The 25957-nt window shown below is 40.0% G+C and overlaps 1 protein-coding gene across 5 annotated transcripts in view; it reads right to left on the bottom strand.

The window, feature by feature from the left end:
- Positions 1-25957, bottom strand: part of LOC147011788 (guanylyl cyclase C-like) — a 381297-nt gene that overhangs the window by 340964 nt on the left and 14376 nt on the right. For all 5 annotated transcript variants that reach the window (XR_015051559.1, XR_015051560.1, XM_085856338.1 and 2 more), the window contains exons 5-7: positions 23408-23535; positions 14446-14557; positions 8910-9036 (exon numbers count right to left, since the gene is read on the bottom strand). Coding sequence is in view for 3 of the 5 variants with exons in the window: in XM_085856338.1 (XP_085712464.1) it covers positions 8910-9036; positions 14446-14557; positions 23408-23535 (367 nt within the window). In the remaining 2 variants the exon portion in view is untranslated. The remainder of the gene's footprint in view (positions 1-8909; positions 9037-14445; positions 14558-23407; positions 23536-25957) is intronic.

Here is a 25957-nt window from a genome sequence, read left to right as displayed (position 1 = left end):
TTGTTAGAGATACTTTAATTGATGTTCTACCAGGTATACTAAAAGCCCTTCCACTGAAGTAAATTGAAGAACTCATATTATTCGCCATAATTGTTTTTATCCAATAGTTGTTATATTTATCTTTGTTCAATTTTACATCCTTGACATATCTCTCAGTATCTTTAACAAATGAAGAGATTGATTGAAACTTGTCTTTTGTGTCTTGAAACATTGTATTTATTAAGTGAAAAAAGTTGGAGGATAAAATGGTTTTAAGCACAGATTCAGCTATAAATTAAACGAAATTTTCATCAAGAAAATTTTAGTTTAAGCAAAGTTTTATTATATAAATATGGTGAATACAACATACTGCGATGTTTGTAATCACGAATATAAACATTATAAAAAACACCTTCGAACCAACAAACACACATTTAATCTATTTCATCAAATATCTCCTCTTGAGTTGGAAAGAAAACATTGTGATATCTGCTCAAAGGATGTTTTGAAGAGTAGTTATAATAGACATCTTCAATCACATAAACACAAGAAAAATGAGTTTAAAGTAAAGGGAGACTATTATATTGAAAACACTGATGGGGCATTTAAAGGGCATATAAAAATAAGGATTTTTCAATTTGGAGAACCCGGTCCATCATCAATAGCTGAATAAATTGAAATATTGAAACCTGATGTTGAAAAAGTTATTCGAAAGACATTAAAGGAAATGAAAACTTTCAAGTTTTATATGGGAGTGAAAATGAATATGAAAAGACAAGATGAAGAACAAACTCCTTATATGAGAACAGATCTTCATTTTATAACATCATTTCAAGATTTTTTGAATAGTGGGGTTTATGAAGAACTATCAAGACAAGAGGAGGATGTTGATAATACAGTGGTAGGAAGTGGATTTCATGTTTAAAAAAATCATCTTTTTAGATATACACTTTCTAAAATCAAACCCTCTTAAAGCTTCTTCTTATATTGAATTACCAAAAGAAATAAAACTAAAGAAGGCAGTTGTTAATATTAAGAACAATGATAATAAATGTTTTCTCTGGTCTGTTCTTGCTCACTTACATCCACCAAAATGTAATTCAGAAAGAGTAAAACAATATATGAAGTATGAGAATACCTTGGACATTAAAGATTTTAAATTCCCAACGCCACTAACAGATATTCCTCCATTTGAGAAAAAGAATAATCTTTCTATTAATGTATATGGATTAACGGATACAAACAAAGTTCAAATCTTAAAAATTTCAAACAACTATAAAAATGAAGAAACACACATTGATCTTTCACATTTTAGTGTTGGAAAGAATTCACATTATACATACATCAAAAATTTATCAAGATTAATCTCGTCTCAGGTATTCAGAACAGCAAACAAAATATATCCTTGTAAGCGATGTCTTAATTCATTTCATACAAAAGAACGATTAGAACAACATTCAAAATATTGTAGTAATCATAAATCAGCTGTAATTACAATGCCTAAACCTGGAGAAAATATTTCTTTTGAAGATTATAATAAATCTATCATGCACCCATTTGTGATATACGCTGATTTTGAGTGTATCCTTAAAAAGATAAATACTGCTTCTCCTAATCTAAAAGAATCATATACAAATAAATATCAAAAACATATTCCTTGTGGTTTCTGTTATTATATCAAATCATCTGTTGGAGAAAAGTATAATAAACTTGAACATTATAGTGGAAAAAAATGCTTCAAAAGAGTTTGTAAAACGATTAGAAAAGGATTGTACAAGACCAACTAAATTAATGAAAGAAACAAATGAACCGATGAAATTAACCAAAGAAGAAAAATTAGAATTTAGAAAGAACAATATCTGTCATATTTGTGGGGAGGAAATTGAGGAGTCTAAAGTTAGGGATCATTGTCATCTTACTGGTAAATATAGAGGTCCCGCTCATTCCTGTTGTAATATTAATTATAAATTACCTTCTTTTATTCCAGTCTTTCTTCACAACAGCGCCAACTATGATACACATCTATTTATAAATTAACTTTCAAAAACACCAGGGAACATTTCTGCCATAACAAACACAAGTCAAAAGTATATTTCATTTACAAAAATGATATTCACTAAACCTTTAACTCGTGTTTGGTTTCTAGATTCTTACAAGTTTATGGGAACACCACTAGCCGACCTCGCATCAAATCTAAGCTCCACGGACTCTTTTCCAAATCTTAATTCATTCTTTCCAAGAAAGGAAATTCTCACTAAAGAGGAAATTCAGATTAAAGAGAGAATTCAAAGTAAAGAGGAAATTCTAATTAATGAGGAAATTAATGAAGAAATTCTAACTGAAGATGAAATTCTAATTATAAAGAAAATTCAAACAATGAATGAAATTCTAACTAAAGAGGAAATTCTGATTATAGATGAAGTTCTGATTAAAGAGGGAATTCAAACAAGGAATGAAATTCAAAGTAAAGAGAAAATTCTTACGAGTAAGGGAATTTATCCTTATGATTATATGGATTCACTTATGACATTTCAAGAAACACAACTTCCTTCAAAAGAAAGTTTCTATAATAACCTTTATGAAGAAGAGATAAGTGATAAGGAATGTAAACACGCACAAGAAATATGGAAAATATTTAAGATAAAGAACCTTGGAGAATATCATGATTTTTATCTAAAAACAGATGTTTTATTGTTGGCTGATGTGTTTGAAGCTTTTAGATCACTGTCATAATAAAAATTGTTATGGATTCGATCCTGCCCACTATTTCAAAGCTCCTGGTTTAGCTTGGAGTGCAATGTTGAAAATGACAAAACAAGATATAGATTTAATCAGTGATGTAGATATGCTTTTGATGATTGAGAAGTCCAAGAGAGGTGGAATATCACAAGTATGTTCAAAAAGATATGCAAAAGCAAATAATAAATATCTTCCAAATTATGATAGTGAAAAAGATAGTAAGTATTTGATGTATTTTGATGCTAATAATTTGTATGGATGGGCAATGTCTCAATCTCTGCCTTATGGTAAATTAGAGTGGGTGGAAGAAAAGGATTATGAAAAGGCTTTGATGAATATTGTTATTTCTTCTCAAGAGGAATTGAATGAGGAAGAAGAAGGTTATTATTTTGAAGTTGATTTGAGGTACCCGAGTGATCTTCATAATAAGCATAAAGACCTTCCTTTTGCATGTGAGAAAGAAACCCCAAAGAAAGAATGGTTCAGTGATTATCATAAAAGTTTTAATATTAAAGGCAAATCAACAGAAAAGTTATTAACAACATTCTATGATAAAGAGGGATATGTTTTGCATCAGAGAAGCTTAAAACAGTTTTTGAGAGAAGGATTGAGAATAGCTAAAATTCATAGAGTTTTAAAATTTAAACAAAGTCCTTGGATGAAAAAGTATATTCAATTCAATACAGATATGAGAGCAAATACAAAAGTAAAATTTGAAGGGGACTTTTATAAATTAATGAATAATGCTGTATTTGGAAAGACTATGGAAAATGTTAGAAACAGGCAAAACATTAGATTCGCAACATCTTGGAAAGAAGCTTCGAGATTGATAAATAAACCAAGTTTTGAGAGAGAAGAGGTTTTTTCAGAGAACTTTTCTGCAATTCATATGAAAAAGGAAAGTATTGTAATGGATAAACCAATTTATATTGGAACAGCAGTTCTTGATTTATCAAAGATATTGATGTATGATTATTTGTATAATGACTTAAAGAAAGAGAATGGTGAAAATGTTTCATTGTTGTATATGGACACTGATAGTTTTATCCTAGATATAAAAACTGATGATGTTTATAAAGATATGAAGAAAAATATTGGAGTATATGATGCAAGTAATTTCAGCAAGAAGAGCGAGTTATTATCTAAAAAAAAATGAAAAGGTTATTGGTAAGTTTAAGGATGAGTTGGGTGGAAAAGTAATGAGTGAGTTTATTGGATTGAGAGCAAAGGCATATGCGTATAAGTATGGTGATCAGATTGATAAGAGGTTAAAGGGAATAAAGAAATATGTAATAAAGAAATCAATAACTTTTAGAAATTATTATAATTATTTGATGAATAAGAAAGAAGAATATAGGAAAATGAATACAATAAGAAGTTATAAACATAACATATATAGTGAAGAAGTAAATAAAAAGGCATTAGGAGCCTTTGATGATAAGAGATTTATTTTAGATAATGGAATAGATTGTGTTCCATATGGATATTGTATGATAGAGTGTATAAAATAGATTGTGTTTTAACGATGGGAAGATGGGTTAGGGTTTTTTAAGGGCTACCGCCACGTTTTTTCGCAATATATAAATGGTCAAACCAAGTATTAATCAAACTAAAGAGTGGAGAAAATCTCAGTCTTGGTATATAAATGGAAAACATAATGAATGTGAAAAATATCAAATAAGTCTTATTGAAAAAATAACTAAAACAAAGGCAAATAAAACAAATAAGCGAATCAATTTAAAAACTAGTAAGTTAGAGGATGTAAAGAAAAAAGTGAATATCCTTGAATGGACTGAAAACTTTGATGGTTATCAATTGAACAATGAAAAAACAATTTCCTATAATCTCAAAATGATATGTGGCTCAGGAGGTGGTCAGACGAGATCATTAAGAGAAGTTTATCATTTCATAATGGCACAAAAGGGGTATCTTAAAAAATATAAAGATTCAAATGTTTTGTTTTTAAATATTTTAGATGGGGATTATTGTGCAAAGAAAATTAAACTATTGAAGGAATTTGAGAATGAACAAATCTTTATAGGTTCAATGAGTGAGCTAAACAATATGCATTGGTTATTTGATAAAGAGTGTCCCGAGGCTTAGACGTTTCAGATATTAATTTAGAATCACCTTTAACAAATCACATTACTACTTTGCTACTTGAACAAATCTTTATCTTATTGCATGGGTTATTTGAAAAAAAAAAAAGGTGTCCCCAGGTTAAAAGGGGAGACAAATAAATATACCTTGGGATAAAAAGGGGGTTTACTTTTTAGGGGAAAAAAAAATGAATCGCTGAAAATCCCCCATTCATTTACATAGGGAAAAGTGAGCCAGAATCAGTATATTCACCCTACTCAGCTCCCTCTACATTGGTGGAGGCCCGGCGTGAAGTGGTCGGAGTGGGGGCATGCCCCCCTTCGAGAGCCTTCTGGAAATGCCTCGAAGGGAGGGGGAGCCGCGAAAGGGGCGGAGCCCCGCGTGGCGAAGGGCGGAGCCCCGCCTTACAAAAGGCAAATGGACGCGAGGCTCAGCGTCTGTCTGTCTGTTTGTCTGTCTGTCTGTCTGTCTCTCTCATGTTGGCTGTAGCTCTCTCTCAAAAAAGTCTCGGTCTTTCTCCTTGGGTCTCGCTCTCCAAAGCGCTCCTTTCCTCCTCTCTCGTTCCCGCGCTCGTGGCCCGGCATGGCCTGTTGGTGGAGACGCGGACGGGAGGTGCCGCAGTGCGGCCTGTGGTGGACCTGCGCGTCCGGACGAGGGGTGCCGGAGAGGGTTCGCCGGCTGCAGGGGAGGCCGGAACCAGACGCGACCGCGCTGACGGTAGTAGGAGAGGAGGACTCGACGGTCCTTGAGGGAAGTCACTTCTTTTCTTTTCTTTTCGAGATTTTGTATGTGTGTTTGTGGTGCCAGTCTTGCAAAGTAAAACTGTACAAGTGACTGTGCTGTAAATAATTGCCTTTTATTCGGTCGTAGTGCTTTCCTTTGTTCCTATTTGCCTGCTTACGTGTGTGAAATAAAAGTGCTTGCTTGTTGAACTGTTTCCCATTTCGCTTCGTCCTTTCCTTTGTTAAATCTCCACCTTGCATCACGTAAGGGATTGATAGTGGGTTTAAAACACCCGGTAACCAATCTGAACCGTTGAGGTCAACGATAACTCTGCTCGGTTATCCCTGCAGCACGGAACGAGCCGCTTAAGCGGTTCGTGTCTGAAGTCGACCTGCGGCATGGTACAACTCCTCGGTACGCTACCCGCGCGGGTACTTAGGTATATCGACATTCCACGATTCACCCTATTTGGCGCAGGTAGAATGCGGGCTGGGTTGTGGTGAGGTTAAACCCCCACCCGTGACTGGCTCCTGGCGGTAGTTCCAGGAGGGTCACGACTGAATTGTCCGTTCCGGTGGACGACGCGTCGCGATTCGAGTTACGTGGCCGATCGCACGACGGGCGGGCGAAATTCGTAATAATATATATATGTATATATATATATATATATATATATATATATATATATATATATGTATATATATATATATATATATATATATATATATATATATATATATGTATATATATATATATATATATATATATATATATATGTATGTATATATATATTGTGGATAATTTCGTTTTAAGGAATAGCCAATCAGCGTCTTCAATATGGAGGCCCTATTAAGCAGGTTACCTGATTGGTTGTAAGTTAGGTATAAATGTAATAGTCATAATATGATAATATGAATAAGGAAAAGACATAAATTTACATAATTAAAGATAAAGTGCACCACGTGACCTTCACAAAAGTAATTTTCTAAAAAAATTTTAAAAATGTGTGTTTGTAATCCTACTTACATTTGAAATTATGCAGATAAAACCTGTTTTTGGTGCATGCATCATTTAATAAATAAAACCATCAACCATCAAATCTGGCGAGTAGTGAGATTCGCGACACGAGTCACGAGGGACGAGTCACGGAGAGTGCCAGCTCGCAGCAGGAGAAAAAGACGTGGATATACGAAAATGGCTAAGAAAAGGAAAAAGGTTGCGGTTGTGGTTGTGGTCAGCACCCGCCGTCGTCGGCTGCTTTGTACTTCTCATGTTTAAGTTAAATGTTGTGTTTGGTGCTTTGCATATCCCATATCTAGTGCTTTGTGCATAACCTTACCTCTGTGTAATTGACTGCTTTAAATGCAGACTTTGTGGATCTTCAGGCTGGTCATATTTGCTGTTGATAGTTTAACGTGATGATCGCAGGTCATAGCCTACTGTATATTATTTGAAAGTGCACTGATTCCGGTGCCAACCTCCCCCGTTTAGTCATTGCATCTCTGGTATATTAATTTTCTCATGCCAATTCTTGACAACACCTTGTATAAGTGCACCTGAATTGGTGCCAATTGTCTAATCATTGAATATCTGCATTGTGAATGTGCCAGTTTGTTGCGGCTCTCATGAATTCGAATAATGTTCGGCCAAAAACATCGGAACATATTAAATCTAGTTGAGATCAATTTGGTTAGTATGCAATGGCAACCTCAGTATTGATGCGTCAATGCTGCATGAATACAATAGCATACCAGGTTATCAAAAATATTAAATATTATAATTGTGCCCCCCTCCCCCCATCCAGTTTATATGCCCCCCTTAATACCGAGCCCTGGCGACGGGCCTTGACGGACGGAAAACACACCATCCCATAAGCTTCCCGGAACTACATTCCAGGTTAGCTAAAAATTATCTCACTCATCTCTGTGCATGTGCGATCGGAACAAATTCATAGCCAAACTACTGCTTAACTGCAGGTTTGCTTTCCGATTCACTCTCTGATTTGTGTCCAAAATATAACATTCAATTGAAATTAAGTTGTTCCTCAATCATAAACTGACTTTTTAGACAGACAGACAAACTCGACCAATTGCACAATCCCGCTTCTTGCTTCGTGCGCACGTGGATAATAACAACTGCAACAATGATGTAAAAAAAAAATCCTTTCTTTTCCAGCTGGGTAACTTCATTGTACATCGTGACTGAGACTCTCACGTCTAATTTCTCCTGGATGTTTACCCAGCCTCAGTGTCGGCCCCACGGGGGGGGGGGCATTGGGGGGCAATTACCACCCAGATTAGACTTTGTGCCCCCCCAATCCAGATTGGCCAGCAGTACCTTTTTTTTTCTCTCCCGCCATGTAGACGGTGATATTACATTAAAGACATTATAATGCTATAATTTTATTTGTTGTTGGTGCATAATTGTAGTAGCCTATACTTGTAGCCTTTGTCAAAGCACTTTCACTGTGTTGTTTATTGTATAGGTGAGCATTTTCTTGCTATATGTATGTATATATATATATATATATATATATATATATATATATATATATATATATATATATATACATATATGTAGGGGTGTTGAAAAATAAAGTGCCCCCTTTGGAAAAATGAATGCCCCCTGCTGATTATAGCCTGTAGCCGGCACTGCCCAGCCTGGATTGCATGCAACGACTCTACACAAAACCATTTTGGGTTTGCAAAGGTGAACACGTTTTCTTTTTAAAGCTTTAAGTGCAGAACCAGTGAAGAACCCGTCATCATTCAAAGCAACCTCCTATAAATAAGGAGAGGGGGAACAAGAGTTCACCACAATGAGTGGACTACCGATATGTGCAGACCAGACCAGGTTTGGCAGGCAGATCGTTCCCTCCATTCAGGACATTAATGAGCCAGCTGGGATTTCTCCAATAACACAAAAGTGAGGGGCTGTTCTCCTCCAATAAACAGCTGTAGACCTACCACAAAATTCAAAAGCCTTCAGCTGGATTTGCATTTCAACTCCAGCTGGATGCCAGTCCAATGTCCTCACAAACAAGCTGCCACTGACCTCGAAGGCCAAGTTCACAACTTGTGAGCACAGCAGAGTTTAAAAAAATATAACAATCTGACTCAGCACAAGCTGAACCAAAGTTGAATCATAACCAGGGGGAGCCAAAACAACCATGCAGAGAGACTGTTTAATTATGAATGTGCCTTTAATAAAACTGAGATGAAGTCAAATCAAGACATTAGAATAGGTCTATAGAGGCAATTGTCATACCATGTGTGGATTTCAGTGCCTCACTCACTCGGGGGAGTGTTACAGCTAATTGGTGAAGCTGCTTGTTGGTGCAAAAGGGAGGAGAAAAGATGAAAGCTTACCTGAACCTCGGCAGAAACGTCACAGGATTCATTCAGTGAGGGGCAAGAGGCATTGAGACCCGGCAGGGTAACAACCAGGAGAGTGCTTTTCACAAAGTGATATTCATTTCGGGTCTGGTCATAGGACCTGAATGGCAAATGTAAAACGGCATTAAGGGAACATTCCGTGGAAGGCACAAAGAGAGCCTTTTTTTTTATTCTGGTTGATTATTCCATGTGGGAAGCTTGCACAAATCATTCTTCAATAATCGGGAGAAAAACTATGTATCCCAATGTACAATATAATCACAAAATGAATGGAGCAAAAGAGAGTCTTGTGAAGCCAAACAGCTATTCCCAAATATTAATGGAGCTAAAAAAAGAGCTTCGTCAAGGGAAAAAGCTCTTCCAAAAATGAATGGACCGAAGAATCGCCTTATGAAGCTGAATGGCTCTTCCCCAACATTAATCGAGTCAAAAATAGCCTTTTGAGGCCAAACCCCCTGTGCACAAAATGAATGGTGCCAACAAGATGCACATCTTCCATCTACACACCAGAACCCTGATATTCGCGGGGGATACATTCTGGGAAAACCCCGTGAATGTTGAAACCGCGAATGTGGGGGCATTGTTTCAATAGGAAATGGGGGGATAGGCTCCGGGGATTTCCCGACCCACGAAAAATCTGTGAATGCGAGGGGAAATCTCACGAAAATGCAGGAAAATGCTGTGGAAATAGACAAAAATCTGCAAAAGTCGGGGTGAAATCCACGAGTGTGCATTGTGTGCAACTGTAGGTGGGTGAGTAGTCTGTGCATTGTTTGTGGGGGATTTTTTTTATGGGTGATGCTGTGTTCAGCAGCTGATAATAGATGTGGTGAGCGATGTCATTGTGTAATTGGTCCATATGTAGCTAGCTGCTAATTACACCAGCAGATATGCTGAACATTTCCATTCTTTGACTCACAGAGCATGATGTCTTTCATATATACAGATAGATTATGCTGAGTGTTTTAAAAATTTAACAGCTCAGGTGGTGCTGTTTGTAGCAAGATGGTGATTTACACCAATAGATATGCTGAATGTTTCCATTCTTTAACTCACAGGACATGACGTCTTTCCTATCTACAAGTAGATTATGCTGAGTGTTTTTAAAATGTAACAGCTCAGGTGGTGCTGTTTGTCGCAAGATGGTGCTTTACACGAAGATGCGCTGAATGTTTACATTGTGTAATGTCCGTATGTGGTACCCTGGTAATTACTGGATACATCAATAGATGCTGTTAGTGTTTTCATTCTGCAAGTAACTCACGGGGATAGCGTCATGGGGAATGACGTGTTACACTGGTGAGACATCCTGCGAAACTATGTTTATGCCGTGAAGCTACAATAGTGTCGTATGTTTAAAGTGCACATGGTGAGACGTCCCACAAAACTATGTTTATCCCACATAGCTACAATACATGTACAGGAAGCAGGTCATGTTCATGGCTGATGGAAAATACGTTTTTTGCATACATAGTATTGTACTGTATGTATATCCACCTGCTTTGTGTGCAGCTCATGTTTTAGAACTGTGTTATGCCCATGGCTCATGGCAAATAATAATAACAATAATAATAATAATAATATCGCTGCGAAAATCGCGAATGCGCGGGGCAATTTCTTGCAAATGTAGGAACATGTCACAAATTATCAACCGCGAATATGCAGACCTACGGATGTTTGAACCGCGAAAGTCGGGGTCCGAGTGTATGAATAAATGTCATTGTGTGTCAGTGCATGTTTCCTCCATAACTCCAAAACCATGAAACATAGGGGCCCCAAACTTTGCATGCATACTAAGAGAAGTCCAAGGAAGTGCACGAGTGAAAATTGGGTGTTTGGGTTCATTTAAACACCCATTTTGAAGATAATTAACGGCCTTATTTAAATATCCTTTATCATGGCATCATCCTTGGTCAGCCCTCTGTCCACTTGCTGGGGTCTTGATTCACTATTTTGTTCAGCCTATTCAAACACGCCTTGCTTTGGAAACACGTCTACTCTCATGGATGGACAAATAACCCCACACTCGCGAAGCAAAAAGCAGGGTTAAGTCATAGGTAGCAAACGTATGCCGTACGAGTCTGCATTTTGTTTAGAGCATCCATCAAAAACTGTGCAGTGGAGGAAATTGAAAATTAATCACACGTCACATGATCATGTGATGCAGCAGTCATTCTTTTGAGGTCAACATCGGCCAATTTTCTAAAATCCTCAATTTTCATCCGATTGACTTGAAATTTGAAGAGACTTTGCAGATCAGCTCACTTAATTCAACCACTTATTATTTTTGAGGTCATAATCGGCAAAAGGTCAACATAGGCCAAATTTCTAAAATTGAGAGATCGGATTAAAAATGATATAGTTATCACTAGAAGCACCCGCTTCCTACGGGAGCCCGTCAAGGGGATCATGTTGTTATATTTATGCCGATTTTACTCCAAGGGGTCCCAGGATTACACAACCAAAAAATGGTTGTGATCGGTTCAGCCGTTTTTGCGGTACCTGGGAACAGAGACAGACAGACAGATGGTGAATTATTGTAAGATGATACAGTATCTCCTAATTTGTGAACGAGTTATGACAAAACTCGGTGGATTTGAGTTCCTTCAGTGACAAAAGAGTTGGCTCGCACCAAGTCCTTCTCAAGACTGTGCAGGGTGTGTATTCTCTGAATACCATCTCGTTCAAGTCTATAATCAAAATATTATATTGGATTTGAGAATCGGATATCGTGGACTAAATAAGTGTCGAAATCAAGAGTGAAATCTGAAAATTTTAACAAATTAGCAATTATATAATTAAGTATTTATATAACCAATGCATACAGCTCATTTTTTTCTACTATTCAGACGATTATATTTAGTGAAGAAAAGATGAAGGAATGTGCAGAAAGTGTAACTTCATCGAGTGCAACGCCATGCTCTCCAACTTGCTTTTGCAAGCCATGGTGATATCGTCCACAGGGGTCCTTTTTTCAGCAATTATGTACACTGTTTCCTTTTTTACTGTTTAGTGCAGTCTGCTTTCATTACAAAATATTAACATAAATATACTTATAATTGCTGCAATATATATATATATATATATATATATATATATATATATATATATATATATATATATATATTAATAGTTGGCAGTTTCTCCAAGTGAAGTGCTTTTTTGTTGCTGTAAGTAACGAAGGTTCCTTTTCTTTACACCATTTTTTGCGATCTGCCTTCATGCAAAAATATTAATAAATTAATAATCAGCAGTTGGTGAAACCGAAGTGATATGTAGACAGCACACACAGATGTGGTACAAATGGGTAAAAATGACTCCATGTGTGCATGCCTGCATGCTTGGGTACGTGTGTGCAGAGTGCAGGTTTTCACGGGCATGCAGTCCGAACTCAAACTCGCACCCAGGCCAATTGTGTATGGTGCTGTGGAGGTTATGCGGCCGTCACACGAACCATGTGCTTCTGCACATGGGGAGTGGATGTGCTACCGTGCATGTGCGTGAGTTAAAGGATGAGTGTATTGCCGGTGCACATGCACAGTTAGCATGAACACCAAGCAGGTTGGAGGAATGTATATAGGGAGAGAGTGGGGGGGGGGGGTGTTCATGATGCAGGCAGGCCTTTGCCAGGTAGAGAGCATGGGTTTTAATATTTAAATGCTCCTGCATGGTTACCTCTGCCACCGAAGGTGAAGGAGGTTATGTTTTCATCTCGTTCTGTCTGTATGTGTTTGGTTGTTTGTTTGTGTGCAGGATATCTCTAAAAGTTGTGTACGGATTCAGACGAAACTTGGTGGACACGATTGGTGTTTGGCAAGGACGAATTGATTCGATTTTGTGAAGATCCAAATTCAGATCTCGATACGATAATTTTTTTTTAAGTGATTCTTCACCATTGATAGGACGAAAAACGATATATAGCATGATATTTCAAAAATGTATTGGGCCCGATATGTTCTCGTGGAACAGGCATTACATGGCAGAAGTATGCGCTCCACTGAGTGCCCTTCTTGTTTTAAATATAAGACTGCGGTTTAAAAGGAAACGTTGCTGTTTGGGCACATTTTATCACCCCAGTAGCGTCCTCGTATACTGCCATCCCTCCCCTTACGCTGCCTTCCCATTCCCTCAACTCATGTTACCTTCCCTTTCCCTCACACTGCCCTTCCTTCATGCTGCCCTCCCCTCCTCTACCCTCCCCTCATGCTGCTCTCCCCTCCAATCCCCTCATGCTGCTCTTCCATCCCCTCCCCTCACGCTGCTCTCCTATTCCCTCCCCTCATGCTGCCCTCCCCTCATGCTGCTCTCCCCTCATGCTGCTCTCCCCTCCAATCCCCTCACACTGCTCTCCCATTCCCTCCCCTCATGCTGCTCTCCCTCCCTCCCCTCCCCTCCCCTCATGCTGCTCTCCCCTCCTCCTCACACTATCCTCCACCCAAACCCCCTTTCCTTCCCCTCACGCTGCCCTCCCCTCATGCTGCCCTCCCCTCATGCTGCTCTCCCCTCCCCTCACGCTGCCCTCCCCTCCCGCTGCCCTCCCCTCCCCTCATGCTGCCCTCCCCTCATGCTGCTCTCCCCTCCCCTCACACTGCTCTCCCCTCCAATCCCCTCATGCTCCTCTCCCATTCCCTCCCCTCACGCTGCTCTCCCCTCCCCTCCCCTCCTCTCATGCTGCTCTCCTCTCCTCCTCACGCTATCCTCCACCCAAACCCCCTTTCCTTCCCCTCACGCCATCCTCCACCCAAACCCCCTCTACCACCATACAACTCTCCTGAGGTCGAGGAGAGGAAGAAGTGTCAAAGAATGTGCGAATTGGACACATGAAAGCTTTTGTTTTTTTAGCAGTTGGAATTGCTACTCGGATCAATTCCGCACTTCATCTTAGGTTGAGAGTCTCGCGCTTATCGTTTGTAGGGAAATTAAATAAAGGCACGAACACTGGCATGACTTTTTCAAAGATTGAAGGAAAACACCCTTCCTTCCCTTCCCTTCCCTCCTCCCAAAGCCCCTCAACCCCCCCACCCCCGCCCCCAAGGATGTTTCTGGGTGGTGTCCGGCCGTTGTTTGGTATGACCCATTTGAATGTGCAGTTTTAACGTACCCAATTTCGTTCAATCCTGTAATAATGCCAGGCCAATGGTGCATGTCATAATGACATAAGGGGACCAATCTACCTCCCTCCCCCCACCCCCCCCCAATTTCCCTCAAGTCCCCCTATCAAATGCATGACAAGAACACCACATCCTCTTCCCCCACTACCCCCCATCCTCCCCAATCTTCTTTGCTCTCTCCCTACCCTCCTGTCTTCTCGGTCCCCTTCCCTTCCTAACTTCCCCAACCCTGTCATAATATTCCAGTCAGCGAAGCGACGGGTTGTATTTGCTCTCACAAAATATAACAAAATGAATTCTATTTCTCACTGGTTGTTCATAAAACTAATTCGCCCAAACAAAAGAATATTTTAAAGAATTAAAGTGTGAAAGGCTGGGAAAAAAAAAAAAAAACTTACCCAAACATATCAACATTAACAAAGACCATTTGGCTGATGTCATCCCCAACAGCTCTCTCCGCCGACTCCATGATGTCTCGAGTCGTGTTCAAATCTCCGCAATAGATCACGACTGCAAGCCAGAGAGATTGCAACATAATTGCAACATCATGTGACACAATGAGAAAAATGAAAATTCTGTTTGGATATCAGTAAAAGTTATGGCAGGAAATATTCTCAAATTGATGCATTGCTCTTTAAACTTAAATGTCGGTGAACCAGGGAGGTTAGAGGAGAAACATGGGGGAAATAACAGAATGAAAATTTAGAGACGTTCATTTTGCTTTTCCAGTGTGTTTGGCTATTAGTGACCAAGAGGAACTGCAGAGAGTTCATGAAAGCTTCTTTGACAGTTTTATGTGAAAATTGTCTGGATTTGTAACAATGCCGAATTTGGCATATACCTGTCACTCAGCTGAAGGGAAAGACCCCAAACTTTGGGAAAAGGTTAAAAGTTGCCAGCAGACGGTTAGCATCATGACAACACCACCCAACATCATGTAAGGGATTGGTTGTCATATCTCTAGCTTGGATGTAGATCAATTAAAGACAATCAAGTTCAAGTAGCTCATTTTCTACAATTCGTCCAGGATTAAAGGTCACACGAACAACAAGGTTCCAGATTATGGTTCAGAGATAGCATACTTGTCTTTGAACTATCTAGTCTGGGTTCGATTTCTGACACGAGTAAGAAAAGTAGGAATGGTGCTGCACAGGCAGGACATTGCATCACGAAGTGTACTGTCCCTCGGATCGATGTCAAGCACTGTGTCTCCTCTACGAGCATTAGTTGGTGATTGTCATTCGTGAAGATTAGGCAACTTATCACCAACACCATGAACAAATTAGAAATCCCTGCCTTACTCAGCCCTTGTCCAGTCGGTTCATGAAAGATGGAGCAAAAACTTTACCCAGCTGACCCGACAAGAAAATGGCAATAGTCGATTGGCACTGCGAGGTTTCACAATTGGATTCCAGTCATCGACTTGGAGAAGAGCATCTTATAAACAAAAATTAACACAGTGAGGAATTCGTTCACAAATCACAGCAACATTCCTGCCAATTTTACGGCCATGAAGCCGATAGATGGTGGAATTTTAAGACTGCACGGTGTGAGATGAGGTTAATAGTTGCCGGGGAGAGACTCGCAAGATGGCTACACCACGGTAAATCATGGTAAGGCTAAAGTAAAAAAAAAAATTACCCCCGGTTGGGGGTGACGGTCATCTCTGTTTTGACCGTATCACATCAACGATTTTTCCAAATTTGAAGACACGTGACTCGATAACCAGGAAGAATTTTTAAAAAACCGGCCTGACCAAATTTAGATTTTGTTCCATATTATCAGAATCCGAAGGAATTTCGAAGATCGGATCATAAACGGCAGAGGAGATAGATTTTGAAAATGGACGATTTCGCAACTTTGGAGTGGCCTTGACCTTGACCTTCAATAGTGTCAAAAGTCACACCGTCGTGCATCTCTCATCGACATCTACCCACATACCAAATATCAAGAAAATCGGAAGAAAAAAAAATGGGGACGTACGTACGGACATCGAGACTGGTTTAATTAGGTCATCTCTTGAGATGACCTAATTAAAAAAAAATTCTCTGATCTGGGAAGAACAATTAAAGAAAGGCAGAATCGTGGATAAACTATGGTCATTTGGTTGATGCGAAATTATTTGCAGTTCAAGGTTTGGAGAAAACCGAAAGAAAACATGTCATGCTGACAAGTCGGTGTATTTTCATCCATTTAATGATCATGAGACAGGCTTTGTATTTCATAATCCTCTAACATGCACAGAGTAGCTAGTGTATATACATTACGTGTAATACAAAGATATTCGGAAATATTAAGGACAAACAAACACGTACAGGATTCGAACATGCAGTCACGACATTAGCTTGGGTGAGAGCATCAAACGTGCCAAACTCATACGTTTCTCAAGGATTACAAAAAAAAAAAAAAAAAAAAAACTCAACTTAAATTTGAGGCAATATACATATTATTGTGGATGCAAGCATATTTGATCTTTAAAAACCACCAAGGTTTTTTTTTCACCTGTCTGTCTGCCTGTCTTTGAGCAGGATATCGGACGAATGGACAATTCGGACGAAACTTGGTGGAGAAATTTTGTGTGTGAGGACGAATTGATGAGATTTTTGTGAAGATCTGGATCTGGAACCGGATACTAGAATTTTTTTAAGTGAGTCTTCACCATTGAGAGGAAGGGCCAAAAACATATACATAGCATGATATCTCAAAAAGTGATTGACTGATTCGGGCGAAACTCGATGGATGAGTTTGTTAGGTGAGAAGAACAAGCTGATGAGATTTTGGTTCAGGTTTGGATCCAGATCCGGCCTATCAGTGGGATACAAAACACAAACTGTTCAGTCTGGCGGAGGTATGTGCTCTACCGAGTGCCGCTCTAGTTTGGTACATTGTAAACGATAAATTAATCGCCTCCTCTTCGCTAAAGATGCCTTGGGATATTTAAGGTCCACCAACTTATGCGAGCAGTCAGGGCACCCGACTTAAGGTCCATCTAAGGGAGGGCACAATTTGCGATGTAACACCCTGACTGGGAAGCACCAATCTGATAATTTATAGTCGGGTCAGAAATCAAACCCAGACTACACAGCTCAAAGTAATGTGCTGCCTCAGAACCATCCCATCATAATCGTGGTGAGCACACTAAACAAGAATCAACACACCAGGAAGGACAGAGAGATGCAGAAAAGCAAGTCATAGTGTAGAGTGGAGGGTAAAGGGGGAAGGGGTATAAAATTATCATGAGCATGCCAATGCCAAAAAAGAAGGGGACTGGAGGCAGGGGGAGGGTGAGGGTTGGGTTACTGAGATGAGTTGATGGCAGGGACAAAGTGATCGAATCTAAGACAGGACTTTCTCAAGGTATTGTTTTTGCATACAAAGTCGAGGCTCATGGAAGAGCTGGAACACTGGACACAACAGATCAGGGTGCAACAGAACAAAAGGAACAATAGAAAGAGGGGAAAATAAACAGTGGGGTTGAAGGACAATAGAGGGAGACTTGGAGAAATAAGTGATGTGGGGAGGAATGAGGAGTAGGGAAGGGTGAACAGGGTGACCAAGATGGAAACAGAAGCAAACTCTCAGGAAGGATAAATGGGAAAATTGGACAGATGTGGGATAATCTGAAATGGTGGTGAACAGCTGTCTTGAAGACCTGGAGAGAAGAACTTGAAAGGAGGTGTTTGTGAGGGGATCCGATGAAGATGTTTAAGATAGCAAAGGGTGTAGACAAGACAGCTGCAGAGGAGTATTTCAGCAGAGTGCACAGTGTTGGGACCAGGGGCTAAAGAAGATGATTTGGACAGTTTTAAGGGAGGGCTCATTCAGCCAGTGGTTAATGTACGGAATGGTCTCCATGGAAAGGTAGTGGCAGTGGAGGGGTTGAATAAGTTTAAACGGGAACAAGTCTGGAGACGGCGATGGTTCACGAGGGGCCGCCACGAACAAACTGGCGGGAATCGGGAAAAACGTAAATGATGAAAGTTGTAGTACTCGAAGAGCACTACTTGCATACCAACTTTCCTTCGAAACAGTTGAAAACCCGAGGAGCTCGATGCCCATTTTATTGATTTTTTTTACATTCTAAGTTCGTGACCTTGTGACGAAAATGAAAAAAAAAAAAATCGAGCTCCGTGGGGCTATGCAGGTGCCATTGGGCTAACCAAATACCGAAACCCTGCCAGATTCGACAAACCCCCTCGGAGAAGATGTAACTCGAAACCGGCTACCCTCTAAAAACAGATGTTTTTTGGGCGTGGCTCTGCCCATAATGGGCACAGCACGCCCATTATCTGGAAAACACAACTAGATCATGATACAAACCTCGCACCCTAATTTTATCAAGATCTGATCAAAACCCACGGAGCTATGCTCGGGACAGACAGACACACACCCATAACGAATATAGTGGTCACTTGCACGTGAACCAACGAGATATGTACCTTGATGCATTGGAGATTGAGCTGTATGGGGATATTGGCCTGTATGTGGATGGGTGACGATACTGGGGTTGGTGCAGGGCAGGCATGTTTGGCCAAATGGCCTCCACTTGCACTGAAGTTGCTTGCACATCCACCATATCATTGAACCTTACTAAGTGAAGAAGCAATTCTAATCTCTGGTGCACAATCACTCTTTTTTTTTTTTCTCCTATACTTACACTTAACGTGGTGACATAATTTCATGCTTTCAACTGGCTATGAACAACAGTGCATCGCCACTGCTACCAAGTATGGGGGCACAACTGATGCAATGCCCCTATTACAAGTTCACTGGTACTCATTTCACCGACCTTGGAAGGATGACAGGCTGAGTCAACCCCACCTGGTGTTAATTCAGTGGCTGACAGGGCTCAAACTTGGGACCCTAAGATCCCAAGCACCAGTGCCGGATTAAGCCTCGGCTGGCCCTAAGGCACATTTTGAAATTTTAGAGAATGGCCTGAAAATTTTAAATTAGATCTCGGGCTCATGGAAATGGACCCCAGACAAAAGATGAACTGATTCAATAGCAAAATATTTAATACAAAAAAGACAAATATTTAATGTGAAAAAGAATTTTTGGCCCGAATTGTTGGCTGTCCCTAAGGCACATGCCTTGTCTGCCTAATGGTTAATCCAGCACTGCCAAGCACACCACCCTAACCACTAAACCAATACCAGGTTTGTGCACAATCACTACATTGTATTTCTCTCCATGTTGTCAATTGTCTGCCCCTATTCTTCTCAATTTCATTTCCCCTTTTTCTCCCTTCTATTTAACTGGAGCGCTGACTTGATCATCCCAACTCAGTGCTTTCACGCAGTTTAAAACAAGAAATACTCTAATAAGTCACCGAGGCACAGCAAACACTCAGCAGGAAAACCAGAGAACAAAGGTAGATCAATCAGCAACAGCAGGCCAACATTCTCATTTTAAGCCGCGCTTCTCAGTCATGAGCGTCGCAGATCGGGCTGCCTCACTTTGCATCGCAGTGTGATCGAGTTATTGCGTCGGTTTGAAGGTTTGTGCTTCGCGCTGCCAAGGGAGCAAAATTAATCCTTAATGAGAGTACTCTTTACTACGAAATTACCCAAGTAGCTAAAAATCATTTGTTGAATATTCGCTCATGCTGTCGCAAAGATAGGGCATTAAAATTTGAAGTATTAATGTGCGAGCTCAATTTGCCTTTCATCGCCTCCCATAACTCAAAATTCATTATTTTTCTGCTCTTTTAAGCGCCGGCAAGGCGATGATGTAAAGAACTGGTTGCATTCACAAAAAAAACTGGTTCGAGTTGGGAAGATCCACATTTGATCCACTTGGGACCCAAAGATCCACACCCCATAGCCCATGCCTGCAGAAGACGAATATTTAAGGCACAACCAACTAATGTTGCTGCACAGCTTGCAAGGCTCAGCTCCGAGCTTCGAAACTCAGGTGGTCTTCATCTGGGACTAGGAGGATATTTTGCACTGGGTACGCAATAAGCCTATGCAGTTCCAGGTGAAGATTAGTCAATGATCGAAACGTCCGACCTGAATCTCGCCTTTTGGGCAACGATGGTGGTGCCTTTGGTTTTGAACAGATCACAGTGTAGTGATGGGATTAAAAAAAGACAAAGTTGGCCGAAAGCAGCATTACCAATTTCAATAAATGTGTACAATGTATTCAAATAAGCGTTGAACTATAGGAAGAAAGTTAAATGCCAGTTACAGTGTGGACACAATCGCTAGGTGACAGCAATTTGGTTACACCTGCGACAGGACGTGAAAGCTGTATTTGGGAATGTAATCCATTTCAAGTAGATAAATCTTTGCAATTTTCCAAGTCATCAGTGGATACCTATGATGAGTTGCATCTGATCTCCACTAATCCTGTTGATTGTGTCAAGAAGCAAGAAAAGTGAGGATCTTTCAACTGCAATCTATCTCAGACCGCCGCATGGGGCAATACTCCAAGTGATATTTACGAATCGCTCGCTGTAATGTTTCACTTGGTCTGCACTAAAGGAGCTTTTGCTCTGCTAATGAACAAGTAAGAAATTTAATTTGGGGGTTATGGCCAAGGTGAAGAATGGGAATGGAGTGAGAGATATGTATTCTTAAATGTACCTGCCAATGCGTTTGTCTACTCTAGTACTTAGATTGTTATAGTCTCACAGCTAGATAATTCAGCTGAGGATGTGCGAAGTGAAGTCGAGGCTGTTTATTCCTGGTATATCAAGCACCCTGTAACCCAGGCCTGCAGAAGACGAATTATTGGGAACGCCAACTGCATTTTACATCCAATCATCATGTAACTTTGTATGAAGCAAGCTTTTGTCATCGCTCCTTAACTCCAAATTTCCTCCTCATCCCAGATGAAGACCACATTTCTTAGAGTCAACCTGTTTGTGGGATGGCTTTGAAGGCCATAAAATACAAGGCAATGAGTCATTCCTTAGTGTATGTGGGAAAGGAAGTGCACAGAGCACACTGCACAAGCGAAAGCACATCCACACTTGCCATTACAGATGGTTCAAGCCCAAATTTTCTGAGCCCGAACCCAAAAAAAAAAAAATAAATAAAAAAGAGGAAAAGGCAGGAATCCCGAATCAATTTCCCAGAAACTATTTACCTGGAACAATCACGAGCTTGGCTCCAGAGAAATTAGGCTTGCACCATCTCCAATCTCTATTATATGCAGCGTGTCAGCAGTGTGGATACTTTTTTTGTGCACAGTTCCTCATTTTATTACTCTACTTCCTTTAAAGTGTATGTTTATAGGCCTCACTGATCAACACTTCGGCAAACCAAAATGCAGGAACTTTGGTGCAAATTGCATGAAAGCAAACTAATATTTTCCAACAGAACAGACATTTTCTGAGCAAACATTTGTTTTGTTGAACCCAAACGAATATAGATTGAGGTCTCGATCAACTTACAATCTTCCCAACTAGCCTTTTAGCCTGGAAATTGCACAAAAAAAAGGTATCACAGAGGAAGTGCAACACTAAAGCGTGTCCCAGTGTGACAAATCCTATCATTTGTTGGCCATCAAATTATAAATTTGTACACCTCTGCCTTTTATGGTTTCACACTGCAGCTCATGCCAGTGATTGGTGTTATTGAGGAATTCTCACAACTAGTTCACAATGGAGTTTGGTCCATCATGAACCTTGCAAGAGTGGTGGGAAGTTTCCACGCTCATGATATTATTCATGTAAAAACACAATGACATCTAATGATCTTGATTTTCGTTTAAAAGTACATCGACTATTTTTTTCTTTTACACACAAAGGTCTGGGACCTAGGTACATGAAGAGCTAAATGAGAAAGGGCAACAGGTTCACAGGAATGGGGAAGAATCAGAGCTGTAGAAGAGATCATGAATGTCCACGAGTGAGTGCATGAGGGAGTGATATGCAGCACATTTAAAAGACTGAAGTGAAGAGGATGAGACAACAAACACGGGATGATTATTTCACAGTCGGAGAATAAGGGGACAAATGAATGCAGACGAGCAACCAGCCTGTTGATAAAGTCCTCGGAAACAATGGGAATGGTTAAACAATACAAGAGAAAAGGAAAATTAATGCAGCTCGGAAGTGCAGGACAAGAGTGGACATCGGCTGAGTTTGTCTCGAGACAGAGTTCAGATTCTTTGGTGTCATTGAGTTTTATTGCTTGTACGAATGAAAGAAATGTGCCTTTCACCCCCCCCCCCCAACATCTTTCATATCACTTGTTTGTGGCTTCTGGTTTCGCAATTCAATTTGTTTAGATCGAAATGGTTTGCACTTACGTTTGGTAAAATTGCTCATCTCTTCACACCCCCACCCCTCCCCTCCATTCTTCCTTTCCCTCCACAGAACATTGCCACCGAATTTGGCAGAGCAATTGATGGTGTTCGAGCGAGTGGTGTACACATACACAGGTTGTCTCAATAAAATGTATACAGGCTTTAATATTTCAGAAAAATTAATCAAACAGCAGAAAGAGATGCGATGTTGTTCGTATTACCTAACAGATGACGTTAGCGTGTTATGAAATGATTTCACATCATCAGTTAACCACAAGCCAATGGGGATATACAAGAGACAGAGCCAGACAGAGCCAGACACCCTATATACTGTAGATGCAGCAAAGTGACATTGGGAAAAGACAGGGCAGTGTACAGACCAATTCTGTGCACTCCATGGCAGGAGAGTCAAAAAGCTTTTCCCTGCGCACAAAGGAGCCGGCCTGCACCAATTATACTGATCACAGATCTTTGTCTATTTTATGTAGTTTCCAAACAGTGTAACAAACCCCCCTACTATCCCCCACCTCCAAACAAAATGGGCAAGTTTGCTGATGCGACTGGAAGAGATGCCATGTTTTTGGTTCTGAGACATTTTGAAAGGGGAAAGACTGACCAACCATCATAAAGTACAAATGACAATCGCAACAACCAATCTTAATGAAATAGCAAAGTACACCCAAATTATTTTGTTCATGTCCTGCACAGATACCAGTTTTGAGGGCAAAAAAAAAATACATCAATACTGTCGCAGCCGTCAGACTCGTCCCAGTTGCCTGGTTCAAATACTGCGGGTCACGTCAAAGCAACCGCAACGGTCGACCGTTTTCAAGACCCCCCTTTCTGATCTGCGTCTAAATGCCGCGTTACAAATAACGCAAACAAATAAATAAAATGTATTCCAATGTTGTGAACAAACTCACCCACCACTGAGAATTAAAAAAAAAAACAAAAAAAAAAAAAAACGTCGTTTCATTTGCTGGAAACTACATAAAAAGCACCAACATATATCCCGACGTTCGCCGATGAAGGACCATTCCTTCAAAGTGAGAGGGAAAACATTTTGACTACCCCTCACATGAATGACAGCAATATTCTTACCATTACAATATCGACGTTCCATTTCTTTCTGAAATTCTTGCAGCGAGGGAAACATCTCAACCTTATGTTGAAGCCTCTTTGAGAAGGAGATGAAGTTATCAAAGTCCTGCATCAAGGCTTGCAGATACCTGTGTGCAAATAATCAATATCATGTAAAATAAAGACTGAAGATGGTACCGAACACTTAAATCATCATGGTCTTCAATTATTTCTTCAAATTTCATATGTACAGCATATTGCTGTTAGTTGGATCATTTTTTTCAGGCCTTGCTGCTGTGGTGCCTCTCAAACATCAAGTGAGGAATCTAAAATTGTGCATTGGCCAGATATTTTATAAAGGTACTGTGGGATCCTTAATGCTTACAAGTGAATTACAGCAGACAGGACAGCAGACTCATTGATGCAACACCCTGCAGTGTGGTTGCAGTACTCTGGTGAGTTTGGAATCAAAATCAGACCACAGAGTTCAATGCTCATTTGCCATGAAACATTTCAAATATTTTAACTGGAGAGTTCATAGAACACCTTACGCTGCATGCACAGTGTTGAAATGTATAATTCAACTGAAATTAAAAAATAATGATTTTGAAGGCCGTATAAAAAAAAATCCTGCAAGTTTGCCGCCGTTCATGCAGCGTCTAACACACCACCTTATTTAACATGTCCAAGCACTGCAAAAACTGGAGATTTTTGGAAGTGCCAAAAAGGCGATTTGTGTTTTACGGTGTTAACGCATATGTATTCAATTGAAATAAAATAAAGATTTTAAAGGTAGTATGAAAAAATTCATTTCGGAAGTTTACCACCATTGACACAGTGCCTTTTACACCATCTTACTCAACAAGTTACATTAGTTCTTCGCTCCTGTTCTTTGTGTCCTTCATGTTGTCCTTAAAAGCAGTACGTTTCCTGTTTGGAATGATTTTCAATTTTGTTTGACTGTCAGACAGGCGAACAGAGTAAAGCAATTATCTCACTCCTCTCTGCGCATGTGCGATCGGGACGAATTCAGACCCAAAGTCCTGCTAAACTACATGTTCGTTTTCCAATTCATGTTCAAAACATCACATTAAATTGAATAAGCTGTTCCTCAATCATAAACCGACGTTCAGACAGAAGGACATACAGACAAAAGTAAACCAATTGCTTAACCATGCTTTTTGCTTTGTGTGCACACGGTAATTATCATCACCACATCATGATATTCTTTAACGTTCAATAAGTGCCTAAAATGAATTCTGCGAAGAGATTGAAGTCATGAGGCAATTCCTTTTAGCCCCAGGTCATTTTAGTGGGGCAACTTAGCTAAATATAGCATAGCAATTGTGCATTTTGTGAGGAAAGCACCAAATTTGGCACACTAGTAGCTTAACATATTATGAACAGATTTGGATATTGGGCAATCTCAAATTTTTGATGGCAGTGGAAAATGGCTGCACAGCCATCATCGGCTGAATTTGAGATGGCCCAATATCCAAATCTGTTCATAATATGTTAGGCTACTAGTGTGCCAAATTTGGTGCTTTCCTCACAAAATGCACAATTGTTATGCTAAGTTGCCCGACTGGTGGGGCAACTTAGCTAAATATAGCATAACAATTGTGAGTGTTTAGCTGGAAGGGATGGGGGACGTTGGGAAAGTGGGGAAGATATAAATTGAAGGTAATGAGGAGAAAATACAAATAAACACAATCATACACCAAGGGGAATGATGGGTAGGCCTCAAGCACTCGGTAAAACAAGGTCGATAAAAACAAAAAAAGCACGATTTTTGAAACAAACCCCAACTAGGAACATACAGTAACATGCAGGTAAGAAAATAAACAGTTAAAACGGGACAGATAACGACCGGAAACTTAACTTTGAGATCGACAGCAGAGAGCCCTGCCAACGCTCCAAACCCAGAACCAGAATTATCTTGGTGTGAATAACTCAGCCATTGGCTCAAATTCATCCCTAATCCTCCATCCATATTTATGTTTAGTCCATTGTCTTTACTCAACAAGGGTTAGACAACTTACTCACACAGAATGATCTCTATCAAAATCCCAACAAATATTGAGAGGGGAACATGCAGATTGACAAATATTCATGAATACAATGCAAAGGCATAGTTGTTGGAGGGAAAAATAAAAAAATGAATGGTAGGGGTGGGGGTGGCAGCGAGAATCGAGGTGCATTTGCGTGGGGTGCGTGTACGTGTATGTGTGGTGCATGTGTGTTCGGCACGTGTGCATGTACTTGAGAACACAATGTGATGGTAGATGGTATTCTTGAAAGACGAGAGAAAAAGCACATTTGTTTTTTTGCCATTAAAAGCCAATTTGTCTGCAGATGCAAAATCCTTTTATTTATTCCTTCCTCACTGTGTGCCATAACTCTTGGGATTTTGTGGCCTCTCATCATTCTTCAACATCGGAGTTCAGAGGCTCATCTCAGTTTTCCAACACCCCCCCCCCCTTGCCCACAGTTCCCCTCTTGTTTGGCATAATCATGTGAATATATTTTTACACTCATTTCCCCCCCCCCCCTTGACCTTCTCTCTCCACT

Source organism: Eptatretus burgeri, chromosome 15 (genome assembly GCF_056783735.1).
Source record: "Eptatretus burgeri isolate ZD-2024b chromosome 15, Ebu_testis_v1, whole genome shotgun sequence".
In the NCBI taxonomy this organism is placed as follows: domain Eukaryota; kingdom Metazoa; phylum Chordata; class Myxini; order Myxiniformes; family Myxinidae; genus Eptatretus; species Eptatretus burgeri.
Note: the sequence above shows the minus strand (reverse complement) of the source record. Positions and strands in the feature narration are given on the sequence as shown.